The sequence below is a fragment of the Protopterus annectens genome, chromosome 1.part2, assembly GCF_019279795.1.
Source record: "Protopterus annectens isolate FY-2018-M chromosome 1.part2, PAN1.0, whole genome shotgun sequence".
Lineage (NCBI taxonomy): Eukaryota > Metazoa > Chordata > Ceratodontiformes > Protopteridae > Protopterus > Protopterus annectens.
The window spans coordinates 554,923,249-554,943,244 of NC_056727.1; the positions used below are offsets into that span (position 1 = coordinate 554,923,249).

Genomic DNA, 19,996 nt, shown 5'->3' on the forward strand with positions numbered 1-19,996 from the left:
ATTGTTGCTTAGATTATACGATATATAGTAATATATGCGAATTATAACATTTGTAAACGTGAACTTGTTAGTACAGTTTATTTTTATATAAATGTAAATTTGCCATAATTCAATAAAGGTGTTAAAAAAAAATCTACCCTCTTTTGTTATATTCCCCCTTCTGGGCCCCCCAGACACATCTTCACTGCTGCAAATCAAACTCTGGGATTCCGGATTTTGGCAAAGGCTCTTGCCACCCCCATAGTGCCTTTTTTAGGCAAGGCTCAAATTCTAAACCTACCACCCTAGAACAAAACAAAGAAAAAAAACTAAGGGTAATGCTGCTCAACGCCAGAAGTCTTAACCTCAAAATGCACGCACTCGAGGCCCTTCTCAGTATGGAGAACATCGATGTCTGTGCTGTGACAGAAACCTGGTTCAAGGCTCCTGAGAGCACCCCAGCACTATCAGGTTTTACCTCATATCATGCGTTCCGGCCCCAAAACCCGGACAACACCAAGAAAGGAGGAGGGGTATCCATATTCATCAAGGACACCCACACCTCAAGATTGGTGGCATCGCACGATGCATCGGAAACCATCCAGGTGCAATTAACCATAGGCAAGACTGCTCTGCAATTTGTAGCATGTTACAGGCCACCCTCGCAAACTCAGGAACCTCATATGGCCTTCTTGAAAACACTGGAGGGGATAAATGTATCTCCGAACACCATCATACTAGGTGACTTCAACTACCCTAATATAGACTGGGAACACTACTCAAGCCCAAACACTCTAGCCCAAAAGTTCCTGGAATTCATAAACTCAAATGCCATGGAACAACTAGTCACCATCCCCACAAGAGGAGAGAACATACTTGATCTCATCATCACAAACATGGGAGCACAATGTTCAACGCCAGAAGTATACCCCTCACTGGTGAGATCTGATCACAAACTAATCTCGCTGGAGGTCCTCATCCCGCCCCACCGAAATGAAAAAGACCACAGTAAAGAACTTCTCGAAAGCAGACTTCACACTTCTAAAGACTAGTGTGGTCTCCTTTAAGGCCCCTGAGCCGGTGGTTAACATTACTCAAACCACTGAATCACTTACAAATGCCTTCTACCAGCACCTGCAGGGCTGCATGGATCAGGCAATCCCAAGCAAAACAAAGACTCTTTGTACCAAAGGCAAGCGTCCAGTCTGGTGGACCCCAGCCATAAACAAACTCTACAACAAGAGGAGAAAGCTACTACAAGATAGAGCAAAATCCTTAAAAGGTAAGACACCGCTGATCACTATTAAGTAAAAAGCTGAGAGCTCTCACAAAATCATCCAAAGCTAATTTTGAGAAAAAAATATCTAAGGACTCTAAAGACAACCATAAGGCATTCTTTAGCTATGTCAGAAACCTAGGAGGAAACTCCCAGATATGCTCAGAATTAGTTCAAAATGATGTGAAGATTACTGATCCTACAGACATTGCCAACATACTGGCTGACAGGTTCAGTGCAAACTTCTCCCCCCCTAAAGGAGAGATATCTATACCAAATGATTGTAGCCCCCCAAACATCTCTAACGCCCAGGTGAGAACTGCTCTCTCCAAGGCAAAGAACACAGCATCCATGGGACCTGATGGTGTCCCCGGCTGTGTGCTCCATGAACTCAACGAGGAATTAAACCCACAGTTAGGACAGCTGTTTAATCTTAGTCTCGCCTCGGATACGCATTCCAGGGAGTGGCGCACAGCGACTGTGGTCCCACTCCACAAAGGCGGCACCTCCACCGACCCTGGAAATTACCGTCCCATTAGCTTGACAAGCCTTATCTGCAAAGCCATGGAGAGGATCATAATGGATCTCATAAATAAAGACATAGAGAACTTGCAGACTTTGGATCCAACCCAGTTTGGCTTTGTCAAAGGCAGATCATGCCTTTTAAACTTGGTTGACTTTTTCGAAACAGTCACCAAGGCCATTGATGAGGGAAAGGCAGTCCATACAGCCTACCTAGACCTGGCGAAGGCTTTCGATACAATACCCCACTCGGGTATCATTGAAAAACTCATCAACTTAAATGTAAACCCATACATTACAAGATGGGTTGCAAACTGGCTGAGCGACAGAACCCACAGGGTCAGAGTTGCTGGCGCCATGTCAGACTCAAAGCCTGTCACAAGTGCTGTCCCACAGGGCTCAGTCCTGGGCCCACTCTTGTTTGGCATCTACTTTTCCGAAGTACAAGCAAACACAGGAGGGTTATGGCTGACAAAGTTTGCAGATGACTGCAAACTGGGCGCCGTAGTTGAAAACACATCCGACACAGATATCCTTCAGAAGGGTCTCACAGAAACGGATAACTGGTGCCAGAGCCATGGCCTTAAGTTAAATGCCAAGAAATGCATAGTCATAACCTTCAGGAAAATAAGGTTACCCCTAGCTACCAAATAGGTGGCAATCCCCTGAACACAGAAGAAGTTATTAGGGACCTGGGAACCCAGGTTGACAGTAGCCTTTCATTCGACACTCATATTGCTAAAGTAGTTAGGAAGACCTTCTACATTGCCCACCTTATCATGAAGGGATTCACATCCAGATCAAGGGAAGTCATAGTCTCCCTATACTCATCACTCATCAGACCAATGATCAAGTACAATGCCCCATTCGGAATGTACCTGACCCAACACTTGCAGCAGCTGGAGAGGCCACAAAAGTTCCTCACCAAAAGGATAAAGGGTCTCAAAAATCTGTCTTATGCTGCCTGACTGAAAGAACTCCAGTTATATTCCGTTGCGTACCGCTTGCTCAGAGGTGACCTATGCCTGACATACAAGGCCATGTCAAACCCAGATTTGATGAACATGCTTCATCTCAAAAAATCTAGATCCCTCAGAGCCATAAGGGCGGGAGACTTAAACCTCGACACGGTTATTAGTAGGACGTGCTGGAGGGATAGATTCATCACCCAAAGACTCCCTATGCTGTGGAACAAAATCCCGGTTTATGTGAGGCAGAGCACCTCGCTGGCCTTGTTCAAGAGGAATCTTGACCAATGGATGGGAGATCGCAGATACACCCCAGGGGTTACCTCAGTGTCACTGCTCGACAGAGGCACAGCTAAATAATGGGCATAGTTTCTCCAAACTAAAGGGGTGGCGTAAGCCACAAAACTATGGGCTAGGCTTATAAATGACCTCGGGCAGATAGCCTAGTATGAACCTATGAACCTAGTCCCCACCTTTATGTAATATCCCCTGGTGAAAGCTGATTATTTCTCCCAGAATTTTCTTAAGCTTCATTATAGCAGTTTTACATGGAATATAAATACATGCCAGTGTAATCCTCCTCCCTTGCCAGTAGCCCCTTAATGCTACAAATCCAGCATTATCTTTTTTATCCTCTTATCACTACTGGAGCTCCCCTTGCAATTAAATACAAGTAATTCTCTTTTCCTTCATCCCAGGTATTCCGCTGAATAATCATCCTGAAAACCACTATCAAATTCACATTACTTTCCAAATGTGTATCCAGTAGCACATCTACTTGCACTGTATTATATTGTACTGTTCATACTAGGCTAACTGTCCTTGCAAGCCATTTTAAACCTAGCCAATTACCTGACGTGAGAATCAAACCCTGCACCTTGTGTCTGCAAGGTAAACGCCTTAACCATTCTACTATCCTCCCACATTTTTAATATAGTTCACTACTCTTTCTTTTTTGTATACATCTGTGAGACCATTAACATTTAAAGATAATACTGATAGTTTTATTATGTTAAAAAGTTATTACTCCCACCTTTATGTGCAACAGCTTTTTTTTGTTAAGGATCTAGTTCCAGCTTCTGTGTTAACATGCATACACTAATGTTTGGCAGGTGGATATTTTAGACAGTTGTTTCTTGTCATATCCATTTGAGGCTATGTTGCATCATGGCCTCATCTGTTTTGACCTTATAGACCATCAGTGAGCCAGTTGGCTATCCAGCAGATGATAAATGGTTTATACGTAATTCAGTGAGCTTGTCCACAATTTCCGAGTAACAGAGTGAGGTATTGTATCAAAAGCCTTGCCCAGGTCAAGGTAAGCTTTGTACAGCCTTGCCCTCATCCATTGCTTTTGTGGCCCTCTCAGAGAAGTCCACCAGCTTTAATAGGGACAGCCTTCTTTTAACAAAGCCAAACCACGATGGATCCAGGTTTTACAGATTACCCATGTTCTCACTCATGTCCATGATGATTCTTCCCATGGCCTTACATATATGAGGCGGGTCAAGACTTATGGGCCTGTAGTTACCCGGATCGGTGGTTGGACCACTTTTTGCGGGGGAATGCCTCTAGCCATCTTCCATTCCTTGGACACAAAACCTGACTCGAGGCTCCAGTTGAAAAATGATTCAAGTAGACCAAGAGAGGTCATGTTTCATGATATTTAGTAAGCATCCTGGGATGTTATCTAGGTCCATCAATGCAGTGCTTTTGGCCTTGGAAAGTGCATTGAAGACCTGTTCAATAGTAACAGTTGGGGGCGGATTGTGGTATGCTCTTTGGACTATGAGAGGGGAGTGGGGGAGAAATTTAAGCTGAACCTGTCAGCTCCAGCTCCTGGAGAGGGTCTCTGACTTTGGGTCCAAGCACAGTCAAATCCATCAAAAAAAAGCACTGATGAAGGATGTCTTGAAACACTGCAACATTACATAATTGCATCCAGGCATGCCTCTGAACTATAACGCCTCATACTGCGGTGCTAGACACCCTCTGTAGCTTTGGAATATTGATGGAAGTGTGGTCAGCTGGGAAGACAGTTTTCTTGCCCTCCTCAGACATGGACCTGGAAAGAGATTTTGAAAGCTCTCTCAAGTTCCTCTGGAACCCTGTTGTGTGTGCCAAACAGTTTAATGATTGGACAGCAAAAGTTGCTGACAAATTCACTTCAATCTGTCCAAGGGCCTAGACTCGCTACTGGGGGATGGAAAGAAGGACTTTTTCTTGACAAGTTCCTTTTCAGTGGCTGCCACCACCACCACCATAGCACTGGCTGAGGGACCATTACTCCAGTGGGCATGGTCTCTGGGTACAACTATGTACTTATTTGGCTTTTTTGGGACTGGTTCTGCCACATCCAGATCCTTCCATGCCTAACAGGAAATCAAATCCACCATTTCATCTGCCAGAGGGACCACCAAGGAAGTAGCTGAGCCAGTTTAATAAACCTCGAGTAACAGAGACTCCTCCTGGGAAAGGGGTTCAGAAGACCAATCACCTTTCTGCCTCAGAAGTTTGAGGAGCTCTCCAAATAACCTGGGATAAATATGGCTAAGCTTGTAAGGGCTCTATGGCAGTTATCCTAGTAACCTCCTATGAACCTATGAATAAGACACCCTAAAGGGGTAACCTAGAGGACCTCATTCAAAGTACATATCCTCCGTTGTTGACTTCTGTGGGGAGTCACTGTGCCTCCTCTTAAATTTTTGCTTCTGCAGAGCTTACAAAGGGGGATAATCTGGGGAAAATTTAGAAGTCCTGTATGAAGACTGTATCAACTGGAATGGACCAGCTCTCCCGATGGATCTGAATGAGTGGGCTCTAATCCTCCTCTTCCTACCTCAGGGATGGTGAGACATGACAGTCCACCTAAAGAAAGTAAGTGACCAACATAAGGGGTTGGAGAACCTACACTGCAGCACTGACCTATTTGAATGTTTAGCTACGATATATCAATCCCCAACACTCCACTCAAAAACAACTGCTTGAACACACTTGCATAAAATTCTTAATTGCTCCCCCACAATCTCTGCTTTATTTTCAAACCCCCTTTACTGTATTCTCAATCCGAGGTTACTGCAACTGTAAGAAAAAGTTATCAAATAAAACCCAGTATCTGCCTTTTCTCCAAAACATCAAGATCCCATAGTAAGAAAGTATCCTTGTAAAAACCTACCATAATTGTAGATTTTAAAGTAAGATATTTTGTAGCAGTATTTACTACTAGGAATTCAGCCAAATACAGGTCTGATGTCCACAAATCAACACCCCCCCAGCCTTGCAGGGGTCTGCCCCTAAGGACTTCAGAACATTATTTTTTAAAAGTAGATGCCACCAACATCATTTTAGAGCTTTTTTGCCCAGGAACACAGCAGGGGTAACTGCTGCATCTGATCCCATGCAACAGTCTAAGGATTCCAGCCATAAAATAATATGTGGACATGCTCTGGAACAGTAAGCTCAGAGAAACAAAGCTCCACATCTACCTAGACCTGAAAAGGCCTAAGGTTCTTAGAGGGGAAAAAGGGCATCTGGAAAGGGATACAACACCCCACCCCAGCTCAGGATGCCAGAGGGGATGGAGGGAGGAAACCAATACTGCATAGATCTACTTCTACATCAATTATTACAGTAATTTCTCATAAACATTAGTATGTCCTTCAGACAGATTGCTGCTGCAGTAATCTTTACGATGAAGCTTTCATAGCAGCCAGGCAATAACAAACCCTTACTAATATGAATAAACTTCAGCCAAGCACAGCAAAATGATGTTTGGTAAAGCCTTGTACTGAACTGGAGGGCCCATTATGTCCTCAGTAACTGTCCTAGTGATGAGGACGATGCAGATGAAATGGCTTGGCGGGCCTGGCAGGTGAAGGGGACCATCCTATGACAAATGTGTAAAGCAGCACAGTAACTACTAGAGGATGACCCACTTAGACGTACATGGACAATGGACCCAAATATTTGCATGGTCATTCAGTAGTCAGAGTGACCAGACAGATAAACTCATTGAATCCACTGCAACAGATATTGGAGTACTGGTAGAATCTGAACTGTAGGACACCAAGACAACCAAAAAACACACGCCGGCTTGACTTCTTCCTCCCCTCTTAGTCTATATCCTATTTCCACATTTTTCCTTGTCTTCACAAGCTCCTAATCTGTTCCTCTTTACAGTGACTTTTTCATCTGCGCCTTGTAAGGCCCTTCAGCTAAAGGGCAGTCATCTATTCCATCTTCTGTAATTGTAATTACAGGGACAGTATAGCATTTTCAGTGAGCCTTATTTTGCTCATGCAAATAACTGAACAACTTGACTGTCTTGCTTTGCTGCTGGAGAAATTAGCAAAAACTAATGTCAAGAAAAAAATTACATGAATAAACCAAGTTTGGTCTACAGCAAGCAATGGAAAACAGATTGACAGAAAAGTCTCTCAATATCTCTTCCTATTAGCCATATCTGTTAACCATCTAGGCAGCACGGCGCTTGTGCATAATGAATATGTTCATTCATTCCCCACCACTTACAAGAGTAAGCCAATCATGACGTAGTCATCAGGCACCCACTAGAGGTTTCAATATTTTCTGGTGAAAATCCCTCAGTGGTTGACATGCCACTACCCCCCCCCCCCGCCCCCCTGCACAAGTATGCCTGATCCAGCTCAGGCCGAGTTGATAGATGTCAAGCAAAAGCTCCCCAGGGTTCCTGCACAGATGAGGTGTGATATGCAATCACAATAACTAGTAATATAACTTTATGTACACTAACTGGTAAGGCAACATCTTTTTAGGATCATATGAAAAACTTTTAGTTATGTACTCACCATAACTTCAGATGTTTGGGATCCATCTCGCCTACATTCTGACTGATGGGTTCGGAGCCGATCCCTCGGCTCCGACTCGGCACGCTTATGCCAAAGAGCGAAGTCTCTTATTGGCTGAGCTTACTATATCCCAGGATGCACCACTACCAGTCCCCCAGATCTAGTTTGTCCGCATACATGCACACATGCATACCCTGCTTATATAACATCGTCAGATGAAACAAGATAAAACAGTAGAACTCAAAACCGTTCAATCTCTTCTGATCTCCAAGGCAGGGGGAAGGAGGGTGGGTATTAGGAATGTAGGCGAGATGGATCCCAAACATCTGAAGTTATGGTGAGTACATAACTAAAAGATGTTATGTGATCCTATCTCGCCTACATTCTGACTGATGGGACAGCGTCCCTAGCACCTGAATCCTGGGTGGCTCACTGGAAAACACTCCTGAGTACCGTGGAACCAAATGATGCTCGTCCTTTAGATGCCACATCCAATTTGTAGTGGGAAATGAAAGTGTGCGGGTTGGACCAAGTAGCCGCAGCACAAATTTCCGATATAGCGAGCTTGGAATGAAAAGCTATAGAAGTAGCCATAGCTCTGGTAGAATGAGCTTTGATAGATGTTGTAAGTTGCTTATTCAAGAAGAATAAGCCTGAGTTATGCAATCTCTGATCCATTTTGAGATAGTAGCTTTTGTGATGGTTTGGCCCAATTTATTATCTGAGAAGGACACAAACAACTGGTCTGACTTACGAAGTTGCTGAGTCCTGTCTAAATAGAAGCGTAATTGCCTGTGAACATCCAATTTATGGAGAGTGTATTCTGCTTCATTGGAGAATTTTGGAAAGAAAACTGGTAGCTCTAGAGATTGTTGGAGACAGAAACTAGAACAGACCTTTGGGACAAAGGATGGATTAGGCCTAAGTGATACTCTATCCTTGTGGAAAATCAAGTATGGTGGCTTAATAGACAGGGCTTGAAGCTCTGAAACTCTTCTTGCAGAAGTAATTGCAACTAAGAATGCAGTTTTCCAAGACAGATATTTTAACTCGCATGTAGCAGCCGGTTCGAAAGGGGAGATGTTAATGCGAAGCACCAAATCAAGATCCCACGGAGGTGCAGGATGAAAAATTGGTGGTCTTAATAGGCTCGCACCTTTAATGAAAGTTTTGCATAGTCTGCTGCTCATCAAAGGAGGATCCATGGATTCGTGGAATTTAGAGATAGCCGCTAGTTGGACTTTAATAGTTGAGACAGAAGATCCCTGATTAAACAGGGATGTTAAGAATTTCAAAACCTCTGGGACAGGAGCAGTGATAGGGTCTAAGCCCTTGAGTTGAGCCCAGATAGCAAACCTCTTCCACTTACTGAGGTACAATTTGTTAGTGGTGGGTTTGTGGGCCCAAGATAAAATGTGAACAACTTCCGGGTCTAGTGTGTGCCTTCTAACTAAGGTCGGAAGTGGAGGAGCCAAGCTGTCAATTTCAAAGATTGAAGGGACTGATGCCGATGTCCCGACTGATGGATTAGCAAGTCCGCAATTAGGTCTAACGTCCACGGATCGCCCACTGCATGCTTCTTCAGGTAAGGAAACCATATCTGACGAGGCCAGTATGGGGCAATCAGTATCATTGAAGACCCCAGTTGAGAAGCTTTTTGAATAACTTTGGGAAGAAGTGGAATTGGAGGAAAGGCATAAAGTAGCCCTGTTGGCCAAGGTTGTGCTAGAGCATCCATAGCTGGTACTCCTTGATGTGGGATCAAGGAGAAGAACCTTTGGCACTTGGTGTTCTGTGGAGTTGCAAATAGGTCGCAGCACGGCATCCCCCATCTCTTGAAAACCTGAGCTGCTACTGTGTGGTTTAGAGACCACTCGTGAGGAGAGAGAATTGTCCTGCTTAATTTGTCTGCCAATACATTTGACTTTCCCGGGATGTGGGTCGCTACCAAGAAGCGGTTGGTAGCTACAGCCCATTCCCACACTCTCATGGCCTCTCTGCAAAGGGGGTATGATCTGGTCCCTCCTTGTTTGTTCAGATACCAAACCACCGACATGTTGTCTGTGTGAATGGCGATGATGCCCTGAGGAAGAAACTTGTGCAAGGCTTGTAGGGATAGAAGTACAGCCCTCATCTCCAACACGTTGATGTGGAGAAGAGCTTCGTCTGGAAGCCAGGAGCCCTGAACTAGCCTGCCCAGACAATGCCCCCCCCACCCTATCTGGGAGGCATCTGTCGTCAGGGTAACCACTGGAGAGGGAAGAACAAAGGGTTTTCCTTGATCCAAATTGGATGTCTGAAGCCACCAGCGAAGGTCCCTTTTGCATATATCCGTAATCATGATGTGATGATTGAGGGGAAGATCCTGAAAGGACCATTGAGTTGACAATAGCCACTGAAGAATCCTCATGTGTAATCTTGCCAGGGGAACTAAAAGAACCGTGGCAGACATTGAGCCTAAAACTTGTAGAACCATCCTGGCTGGGGCTTTGGATCCCGAGATCAGAGCTTGAACTTGGCCCTGTAAAGTTTGGATCCTTTCGGCAGGAAGAAAGACGCATCAATCTTGAGTCTATCTCTGCTCCTATAAACTTTATGCGTTGAGAGGGCAGCAAGACAGACTTTGACCAATTGAATGTAATCCCCAGGGTAATACCCAGGGAGATGGTGGCTTTGAGGTTGTCCATTAGTAGATGCCTGGTGGTGGCAGTCAGGAGCCAGTCGTCGAGATAGGGAAACACTTGGAATCCAAGACTTCTCAGGTGAGCCGTCACTACTGCCAAACACTTGGTGAACACCCTGGGGGCTGTGGTGAGACCAAAGGGCAGAGCGCAAAATTGGTAATGACTGACTCCCAGGCTGAAGCGCAGATACCTTCTGGACGCCTGATGTATCGGTATATGATAATAGGCGTCCTTGAGGTCTATGGAGCACATCCAAACATCCTTCTCCAACAATGGGAGAATGGATTGTAACATGACCATTCGGAATTTGGATTTCGTGACGGATTGGTTCAGTCTGCTGAGATCCAATATTGGTCTCAGGTCCCCTGTCTTTTTTGGCACTAAAAGAACCTGGAGTAATTTCCTGATCCGATCTGGTCTGTGGGGACCGGTTGGATGACTCCTTTTCTAGCAGCTTTAAAGCTTCTGCGGCTGCCATTTCCCTTTGACTGGGTGGTGGGTCCGGGATTCTTTTGGACGGTGGGGGAGTATGTGAATGGGATGGTGTAACCTCCGGCAATGATCCGAAGCACCCATCTGTCCTGAGTGATTGACTCCCAGGCTTTTAGGTGCTTGGCAAACGACACCCGACTGGCTCCGAGCAGCACAGCCGGGCAATCCCTCATGACGTGTGGGAGGCTGAAGAGCCACGAAAGGACTCGCGGTCTCCAGAATTGCGGGCCCTCTGCCGCCTCTGGGACGGCGTCTCCCTGAAAAATTTCCCGTCCTCTGCCTCTGGAAGGGGAATCTTCCTGCTGTTGGGAGAAAAACTTGAGATTTTGGAACCACATTTTCCCCTCCTTTAGCCTTGGGGTAAGGCCGAAAGGGAGTGGAATAACGGGCACCTACGGCAGATAAAGTTTTTCCCTCTTGCTCACAGCGGGTAAGGGTGTCTTTAACCTTGGGTCCAAACAATGAGGACCCATCAAAGGGAGCGTCGTGAAGGAAGACTTGAAGGCCTCCACAACTGACACAAGCGGAGCCAGGCTTGTCTCCGTGAGCCACGCCTGTGCCTGCCGCTCTACCGCCTTCGGCCGCATAGGAAATGAGCCTCATGGACGAGTTAGAAATTGACGTAAGGATAGCCAACTGAGAGCTAACCGACTGGGCTAGCTGCTCAGGTAGGTTACCCGAGAGGGAATCTGACAACTCCTTGACCAGATCCCTCTGAAGCCTGGTAAAATGTGCCAAATAATTCAGAGACCTTAAAGTAAAGGCCGCTGAAGTCAGGGTGCGCTTTCCGTACCTGTCCATACTCCTAGACTCCTTATTAGGAGGATGGACGGACGTTGAAGCCTCTGCCACGTCCTGTTGTGTAGCAGATGCCACCACCATGGCATCTACAGCCACGCCTTTAGTGAGGAACTCCTTCTCGGGGGGAGCAGACAAAAATTTATTTGGACGAGAAGGGACTGGTTCCACGGTATCTGGATGTTCCCACGCCCTTCGACAAACTAAATCCAGAAGCTCGTCGAAGGGCGGAGACACCCAGGAGGCGGAGGGTTGAGCCCCAAAGGCCTTGAGGAGCACTGACTCGTCTGCAGAGGGGGGTTTGGATATCCAGCCGCCTCGTTGTTTGAGGATCTCTAAGATGTCTGCAAATGAGACATCATCCGAGGACGACTTCGGGGATCCCTCTGCATCATCCATATCAGTGTCTGATGTAATAGACTCGGGGGAGTCCACGTGCTTCCTCTTGCACGATCTCTTCTTTGGGGGTTCCTCCGAAGACAACTCCGAAGAACCCTCAAGAGGAGGGGAACCCCCACTGGGGGTAACCTCAGGCCTCGGGGCTCCGCTGACTACGGACAGGGGAACTGCCAAAGACCCAGTCTCCACGCCCAGGGAAGGTGCCGGTAAAGCTGGAGAGATGGCCGAAGAAGACTTGGCCAAGGCACTCCTCATGGCCCTGAAAGCCGGACCCCCAGAATCCTGGGAGTGTCCGGTCTCCGGAGCCGTGATAGCCGACGGAAGTCCCGCAGCCGAAGCACCGAGGGGGAGGCTCGGAACCGAAAGCATAGGTCCCGAAACATCACCCCGGGTCCAGCCGAAGAAGTCCGCGTACCAAACTCGGACCCGAAGGCCCGGGTTGGAGTAAGGGTCGGAGCCGACCCTGAGATCTCCACCGGCTCCAACAGCACCTGCTCCGACGGAGCCGAAGCAGTCGGAGGAGGAATGGCAATGGGGTGGGCCAAGGTCATCGGCTCTGAAGCCAACTGGGTCGGAACCGAAACAAATTTTTGGAAGACTGGGGACTGGAACAGTCTTTGGAGCACCCTGTCTATATCAGAATCTGACATTCTCGAAGACCGAGAGGAAATAGAACGGGTTCGAGACGGCCTCTCCAACGGCCCCAAAGGGCTAGGGGACCGGCTCCGAGGCGACTCGATGAGTATCGGCGCCGAGGGAATACATACACCAGATTCCATCGGTGCCGAGGTGGACTTCGGCGCCGAGGAGGAAGTGTCTGAGCGGGCGACCCTTGTCGGCTCCGAGAGCAGTGGAGCCGACGAAGGTGACCCGCCTCTCGATGCCCCAGCCATCGGCTCCGAAGCCAGAGGAGTCGATACTGGTGGCATCGAGGCAGACCGTTCCGACCTCGGCTCCAAGTCTTTGGAGCCGAAGGAGAGGCCTCCCTATGTCCCTTGGCGGTCGGATCCGACGGACTGGTCGGAACCGACGCCTTTCTTTTAGCCGGAGAAGGAGAGGATGCCAAGGCTTCTTCAAAGGAAGGTTTAACTAACCCCTTAAGAATCAATTTATTTTTCCTCTCCTGGAGGACCCTTGAGGAAAAAGCGTGACATACGCTGCATGACTCCTGCAAGTGTTTTGCACCTAAACAATACACACAGAGCGAATGATAGTCTGTGATAGACATTTTGAAACCACATTTTGAACATTTTTTAAAGCCCGAAGGCCTAGGAGTCTGAGACATTATAGTAAACAATTCCAGTAACTTTGACAGGAAAATACACAACTACTGATTTACTGATGACAAACCTAAAAAAATAGGCTTACAGTTATCGCTTAATAGCGCAAATGACAGGGAACTCTGAAACCCTGTAAAGTTTTAGAAGGGTTGACTGACCGGGAAGGCCCTAGATGAAGGGGGGCCGAAATCAAACTCAACCCAATCACACAACAAGTTTTCACAATCCAAACACACACAATAAGAGCGTTAGCCGTTAAAACAGCTTTTGAGACAAAAAACAGCAAAAAACTGACAGAAAAAGTTAGTTAATAATAACTACTCAGCCCAGCCAGCTCGAGACCACGTCTTCGCAGGGAAGCGGCAAACGAGATCTGGGGGACTGGTAGTGGTGCATCCTGGGATATAGTAAGCTCAGCCAATAAGAGACTTCGCTCTTTGGCATAAGCGTGCCGAGTCGGAGCCGAGGGATCGGCTCCGAACCCATCAGTCAGAATGTAGGCGAGATAGGATCACATAACATCATGCAGGATGATAGTGCTGGCTTTTTCTTAGCTAAAAATAAACTACTGATGTTGCATGCTTCACTGTTTTAAAAGGCCACTTACAGCCAGCTCATAGCATGCAAAACACATCTATTAAATGAGAATACAAAAAAAAGCTTAAAACTATTTACCTGTAATCGCTTTTCAAGGAACAGCTTTCCACCTTCCAAGCCATAACTGTGCTCATAAGGATAACTCCAATCTCTAATTAGCAGCATTAGTGTCTGTGTAAAGGAAAGGGGAAAAGGTCAGCTTTGAGCTTTACACAAGTTTTCTTTCTACATTGCCATATACTTTATTAACATGACCTCTATTAGAATCTAAAGGTAGATGTGTCAGAGGTCAAATTTTACACTGATAAAGCATGTATGCTACAGCACATATTGCCATTTACCATTTTTGGGGAAGTTTCTGCAGAATTAAGGACAGCTACTTATCAGATGACCTCCAAGAGGTTCCCTCACACTGGCTCTTTCTGTAATCTTAAGTTCCATCATAAAGAACATACATTTTTTGGACTCAACTCCACTGATCATTCTCCACTTCAGCAAAGGGGAGAATACTTGCAAGCAAAAGAAACAAGGCTGAAAAAAAATCAAACTTGCAATACTCACAGCTGGAACTTCTGTTACACAACACACAAAGGGAAACCCACTTAGGTTTTGGGGGGGGGGGTGACAAGCCAGATAAACAGTACCAAATGCATTAGGCCCTCTTGAACAGATGACAGGAAGACTTTTACTTTGGAAATACACACGTGGGTAGAATTCCTAACAACCACTCACAAATAGCTAAAACAAATAGTATCAAGAGACATGACAGTTATCAGATTAGCAGTCAGAAGGTCTGGCTATGTAAGTATTTCAAAGGAAGCTTCACTCATGCAGTCAACGAACAATCTGTAATACTTAGTAAAGGCAAGCAATAAAGATTAAACTACTAACTTTAAATAATCTGAAGCAAGCAGAAAAAGGGCAGTTACCAGTTATAGAATGACACCTGACAACATAAGCTAGTTAGCATACAGATGCAAAATGCAATGCAGCTTGCAATCCATGCAGAAAGGGCATTAAAAAAAGAAGTTATGTGCTCACCATAACGTTCCATGTGTGTTGTCCATCTCGCCTTCATTCTTCACTGGTTGGGTTCAGAATCTGCCGTATACAAAAGCTCTAGGTCTTCCACTGGCTCGTGGCTAAATGTCCTGTTCCATCATCCTCTAGTAAGTCTCCTCAGATCCGGTTTGCTGATGCAACAATAGGTATCAAATAAAGCTATAGAGTACTGAAGAAGGTCAGAGCACATTAATTGCCAATTGTAACCTCTGGGTCCTCCAGGAGCCCAAGGCTGGGGGTAAGGAGGGTGGTATGTAAGAATGAAGAAGAGCTGGACAACACACATGGAACGTTCTGGTGAGTACATAACTTCTTTGTGTTGTTGTCCTATCTCGTCTTCATTCTTCACTGGTTGGGACAACATCCCTAGCACCATGTTTCTTGGGTGGCTTACGGGAGAATATACTTCAGAACAGAGGACCTATTCTTGGAGGCCAAATCCACTTTGTAATGAGTGATAAAGGTATGTGGCTTTGCCCATGTAGCTGCAGCACAAATATTGTCAATTGGTAGTCTAGCTCGGAAAGCCGAAGAGGTTGCTATGGCTCTTGTACAATGACCTTTGACTTTAAAACCAAAGTCTTTGTTATGAGATTTGTATGTAAAAATAATACAATCTGATAGCCACTTTGAAAGTGTGGACTTAAGATACAGGACCACCTTTTTTAGAGTCTGAGAATGAAACAAATAACTGGTTGGATTTAAAGTCTTCTGTCCTATGCAAGTAGAATCATAATTACCTATGCACATCCAGCTGGTGAAGCATGTATTCTGCCTTGTTGCCATAGGTGGGGAAAAAGACTGGGAGTTCTATGGATTGAGTCAAATTAGACTCCGAGCATACCTTTAGTAGGAAAGATGTTTTTTTTTCAAAGGGATACTCTATTTTTGTGGAAAATCATGTAGGGGTCTTTACCGATAAAGCTTGCAGTTCTGCAAATCTAGCAGAAGTGATGGCAATCAAGAAAATTGTTTTCCAAGTCAAAAACTATAGATCACAGGATGATGCAGGTTCAAAGGGGGGGGGGGGGGGGGAATCAAACATGATAAAACAAACAGTAGGTCCCATGGCTCTGGCAGGTCTTTGATGGGTGGTCTCAGTAATAATACCCCTCAGGAAAGCCTTGCAGAGTCTGTCAGACATTACATTCGGCCCCCCTTCACCTATATGGAAGTTTGATATAGCTGCTAGTTGAACTCAAATAGTAGTTACAGCTGCACCCTCATTAAAAAGCTTTGCCAAGAATTCTAATATTGAGGATATAGGTGCAGAGAAATGGTCGATGTGATTATCCAGTGCCCAAACGGAAAATCTCTTCCATTTGCTCATGCATAATTTCCTGGCTGAGGCCTTATGAGAGGAGATTAAGATATGTTTCACTGATGGGGAAATGTCAGGGAAGCTGGCTATGTGTGGAACTGGAGCAGCCAAGCTGTCAACTTGAGGGTTTGAAAAGATGGGTGAAGTGTCCCTGCTGTATGTGTCAGGAAGTCTGGAACTGGGTCCCTAATCCACGGCTCCTCCTGGAGATGAGGCCAAAGAAAAGGGAACCTTATTTGACTAGGCCAGTACGGGGTGACTAGTATTAGGCTCCTTCCCAACTAGCTCACTTTCTGAAGGACTTTGGGTATCAATGGAAAGGGGGTAGGGCATAGAGGAGGCCCAGATGCCAATTGTGTACAAGTGCATCCCTTGGTGACTCCCCTGGGGGGGGGGGGTTCAAGGCAAAGTAGCTGCTGCATTTGGCAAAAAAGTCGCAGTAAGGCTGGCCTCACTTATGGAAAATTTGATCTGCCACTTCCTATTTTAGGTACCACTTGAGGCATTAGAATCACTCTGCTGAGTTTGTCTGCTATCATGTTGGATTTCCCCGGGATGTGCTTTGCTATCAGAAAATGTTGGGAAGAGGTTGCCCACTGCCATACTCTCAGGGCCTCCTGACAGAGGGGGTAAGACTTGGTTCCTCCTTGTTTATGTACCACACAACTGACATGTCTGTTTGAACTGCAATAGCTCCTAGTGGAAGAGAGAGTTGGAATGCTTGCAACGCCATAAGCACTTCCCTCATCTCCAATGGGCATCAGGATTCTGCCAAGTACCTTGGACTGCCCTTCCCAGATAATCCCCCCCACAACCCTATCTGGGAAGCCTCTGTGGTCACTGTGGCTAGCGGTTGTGGAAAAAAAGGTCGACCTAGAGTCATGAGTGGAATGAAGCCACCAACAAAGGTATTTCTTGCAAGATTCCATCATCATAATTTGGTGATACATGGGTAGGTCCTGCATGGACCACTGAGTGAACAGCAGCCACTGCAAAATTCTCATATGTAGGTGAGCCAGCGGTATCAAGGTTACTGCTGCCATGGTACCAAAGACTTTCAGGATGGTTCGCACTTGTACTTTTTCTTGGAAAGTAGATTTCTGACCTGTTGAAGGACTTGAATCCTTTTGGTGGGAATCTTTGCCATCATTTGTTTTGTATCTAGATCAGCTCCTATAAAAATGATACACTGAGATGGCAACAAGGCATATTTTTCATAATTTATTGTGATCCCCAGGTGAGAACAAAGCTGTATGGGGGTGTCGCTCACTTGTGTTAGTAGTTAGGAGCCAGTCGTCTAGATACGGAAACACTCTGGAATTTTTGGAACCACATTTTTCCTCCCTTTTGACCTTTTGGGTAAGGTCTAGAAGGTAGAGAAAAATGGACTCCTATGGCAGAGAGTTTTTCCTTCTTGCTCACACCTGGTAAGTGTGTCCTTGACTTTCGGCCTGAACAAGGATGAGCCAACAAAGGAAGATTTAAAAGGTTCCGCAAAGTCACACAGGCGCATCCAGGAATGTCTTCTTAGGGAAATTCCTGAACCTGCCGCTCTACTCGCTCCATCTGCTGCATAAGAAATGAGCCTCATGGAGGCGTTAACAATGAAGTTTAAGGTGGAGAACAGAGGAAACCTTATCCGATACCCCTGCAGTTACTGAACCTTGGAGACCATCTCCTAGCTCCTTCAGGAGATCTCTTTGTAGCCTAGTAAAGTGTGTTAGATAATTCATCGATCTGAGTGCAAAAGTCTCTGAAGAGAATGTGCGTTTTCTATATCTGTCCATCGTATGATACTCCTTGTTCAGCAGATAGATGAAGATGTCTCCGAAAGTTCCTTGGTAAGGAAATCCTTGTCTGACGGCACGGTAATAAACTTGTTTGGCCTCTGAGGAACAGATTCAATTGCATCTGGCAACTCCCATGTCTTTCCACTAATTCCATAAGTTCGTTTAAAGGCAGAGACACCCAAGTGGCGGGAGGGTGAGACCTAAAGGCTTTCAGGTACACAGACTCCTCCTCAGAAGGGTTGATGGGATTCCAGCAGTTTCCAGTTGCCTCTCTGCCTAAGAATTTCCAGGACACCTGCAAAGGAGACATCCTCAGAGGGTGGCCGTGGGGTCCATTCCGACTCATCAAGGTCTGTATTACGAGCAAGAGACTCCTCTGGGGAGTCTAAATGCTTCCTCTTGCAAAGTCTCTTGTGAGGGACCTCCTCAGAAGGGTATTCTGGAGAGGTTTTCGAAGAGAGGGGTTCACCCAATGGGGTATCCTGAGGCCTAGGGTCTCCGCATGACTGTGGACTGTGTGGTGCTGAGACAGACTACTTTAGGTGGAAGAATGATGGGAACAGAGAGTGGAGCTGTCTGAGGAGACCGCACTCTCCTCATCACCTTGAAAGCCCCCTGCCTCTGATCAGGGGAAACCCCCCAGCTCCAAAGAACCAGAAAGCATCCTGAGGACCAGGAGGGTTGGCTCCGAGGCCAATGTAGGAGCAGAGTTCACCCACGACAAAGCCCCAAGAGGCAAGTTCAGATCTAACAGCATTCCGATCACTCTCCTCCCTGGACCCGACTGGAGAGCGCTGGCTCCTACACTCTGAGTTCAGACAGAATTAAGGATGTCAGAGCAGACGTCTGGTCCAAAGATGCCGGAATAAGTATTAGCACTACTGGTTCCACTACAATCGGCTCCAGGCATTCCGGCTCCAAGCTCACGGGTTGGCTTTGATGAGGAATTGATGTCGAAGGGGAAGTCTTGCCTGGCTCCGAATCCCTCTGAGTTGGAGCCAAAAGGAGTTTGGCCAGCGCCGGTGTCCTTAAAAGTCTACGCACCACCCGATCCACATCTGAAAGACTCCTGAAGGACCAAGAGGGGGGAGCAGATCATCTGTTTGTAGTATAGGGAACCTTAGAATAAGAGTAACCGGCTCCAATTCTGGGGACCGGGCTCTGTAGTTCAAACTCCATTGGCACAGATGCAGCAGGTGCCAATGAAGGAGATTTTACAGGCCCAACAGTCTTCAGATCTGTTGATACCACTTTACTCTTTTCTGCTGATTCTGATACACACACACACATATAAAAAAAAATATATATATATATATATATATATATATATATATATATATATATATATATATATAACAGGAAAAAACAACCTTAACAATCAAGGCAGAAAGGGGGGAGGGGTGGCAGTTCTCAAAGTTAAACGAAGCTGCCTAGTGATAAGAGAAAGGGAAGAAACAAGGTAGCCCTCTAATTCAAACGGGCAACGTCAGCCCTATAATTTAAACGAGCTGACAATTTTAAAATGGAACAATAATTAACTAAAACTTGTATATCAACAAGAAAAACCAGCAGGAAGCCCTCTAACTAAAAATGGGCTTGAAGGAGAGAATTTAAGTCAGAACAGAGAAGGTAAAAAAATGTATAGTCATACCCTTTGGTAAAAACAAGGTGACCCCAAGTTACCACATAGGTGGCAATCCAATAAGCACGGAAGAGGTTATCAGGGACCTGGGGACCCAAGTTGACAGTAACCTTTCTTTTGACACTCACATTGCCAAAGTGGTTAGGAGGACCTTCTACATTGCCCACCTGATTATGAAGGGATTCACATCCAGATCAAGGGAGGTCACTGTTCCCCTGTACTCTTCACTTATCAGACCAATGATTGAGTAGAATGCCCCATTCGGAATGTCTTACCAGACACCTGCAGCAACTGGAAAGACCCCAAAAGTTCCTCACCAAAAGGATAAAGGGGCTCAAAAATATGCCATATGCTGCCCGA

At 45.9% G+C, this 19,996-nt stretch overlaps 1 protein-coding gene across 3 annotated transcripts in view; it reads right to left on the reverse strand.

Annotated features, from left to right (window-relative positions):
* ATL2 (atlastin GTPase 2) overlaps positions 1-19,996 on the reverse strand; it is a 1,083,407-nt gene that overhangs the window by 494,052 nt on the left and 569,359 nt on the right. For all 3 annotated transcript variants that reach the window (XM_044057663.1, XM_044057671.1, XM_044057677.1), the window contains exon 8: positions 13,900-13,992. In XM_044057663.1, coding sequence (XP_043913598.1) covers positions 13,900-13,992 — 93 coding nt within the window. The remainder of the gene's footprint in view (positions 1-13,899; positions 13,993-19,996) is intronic.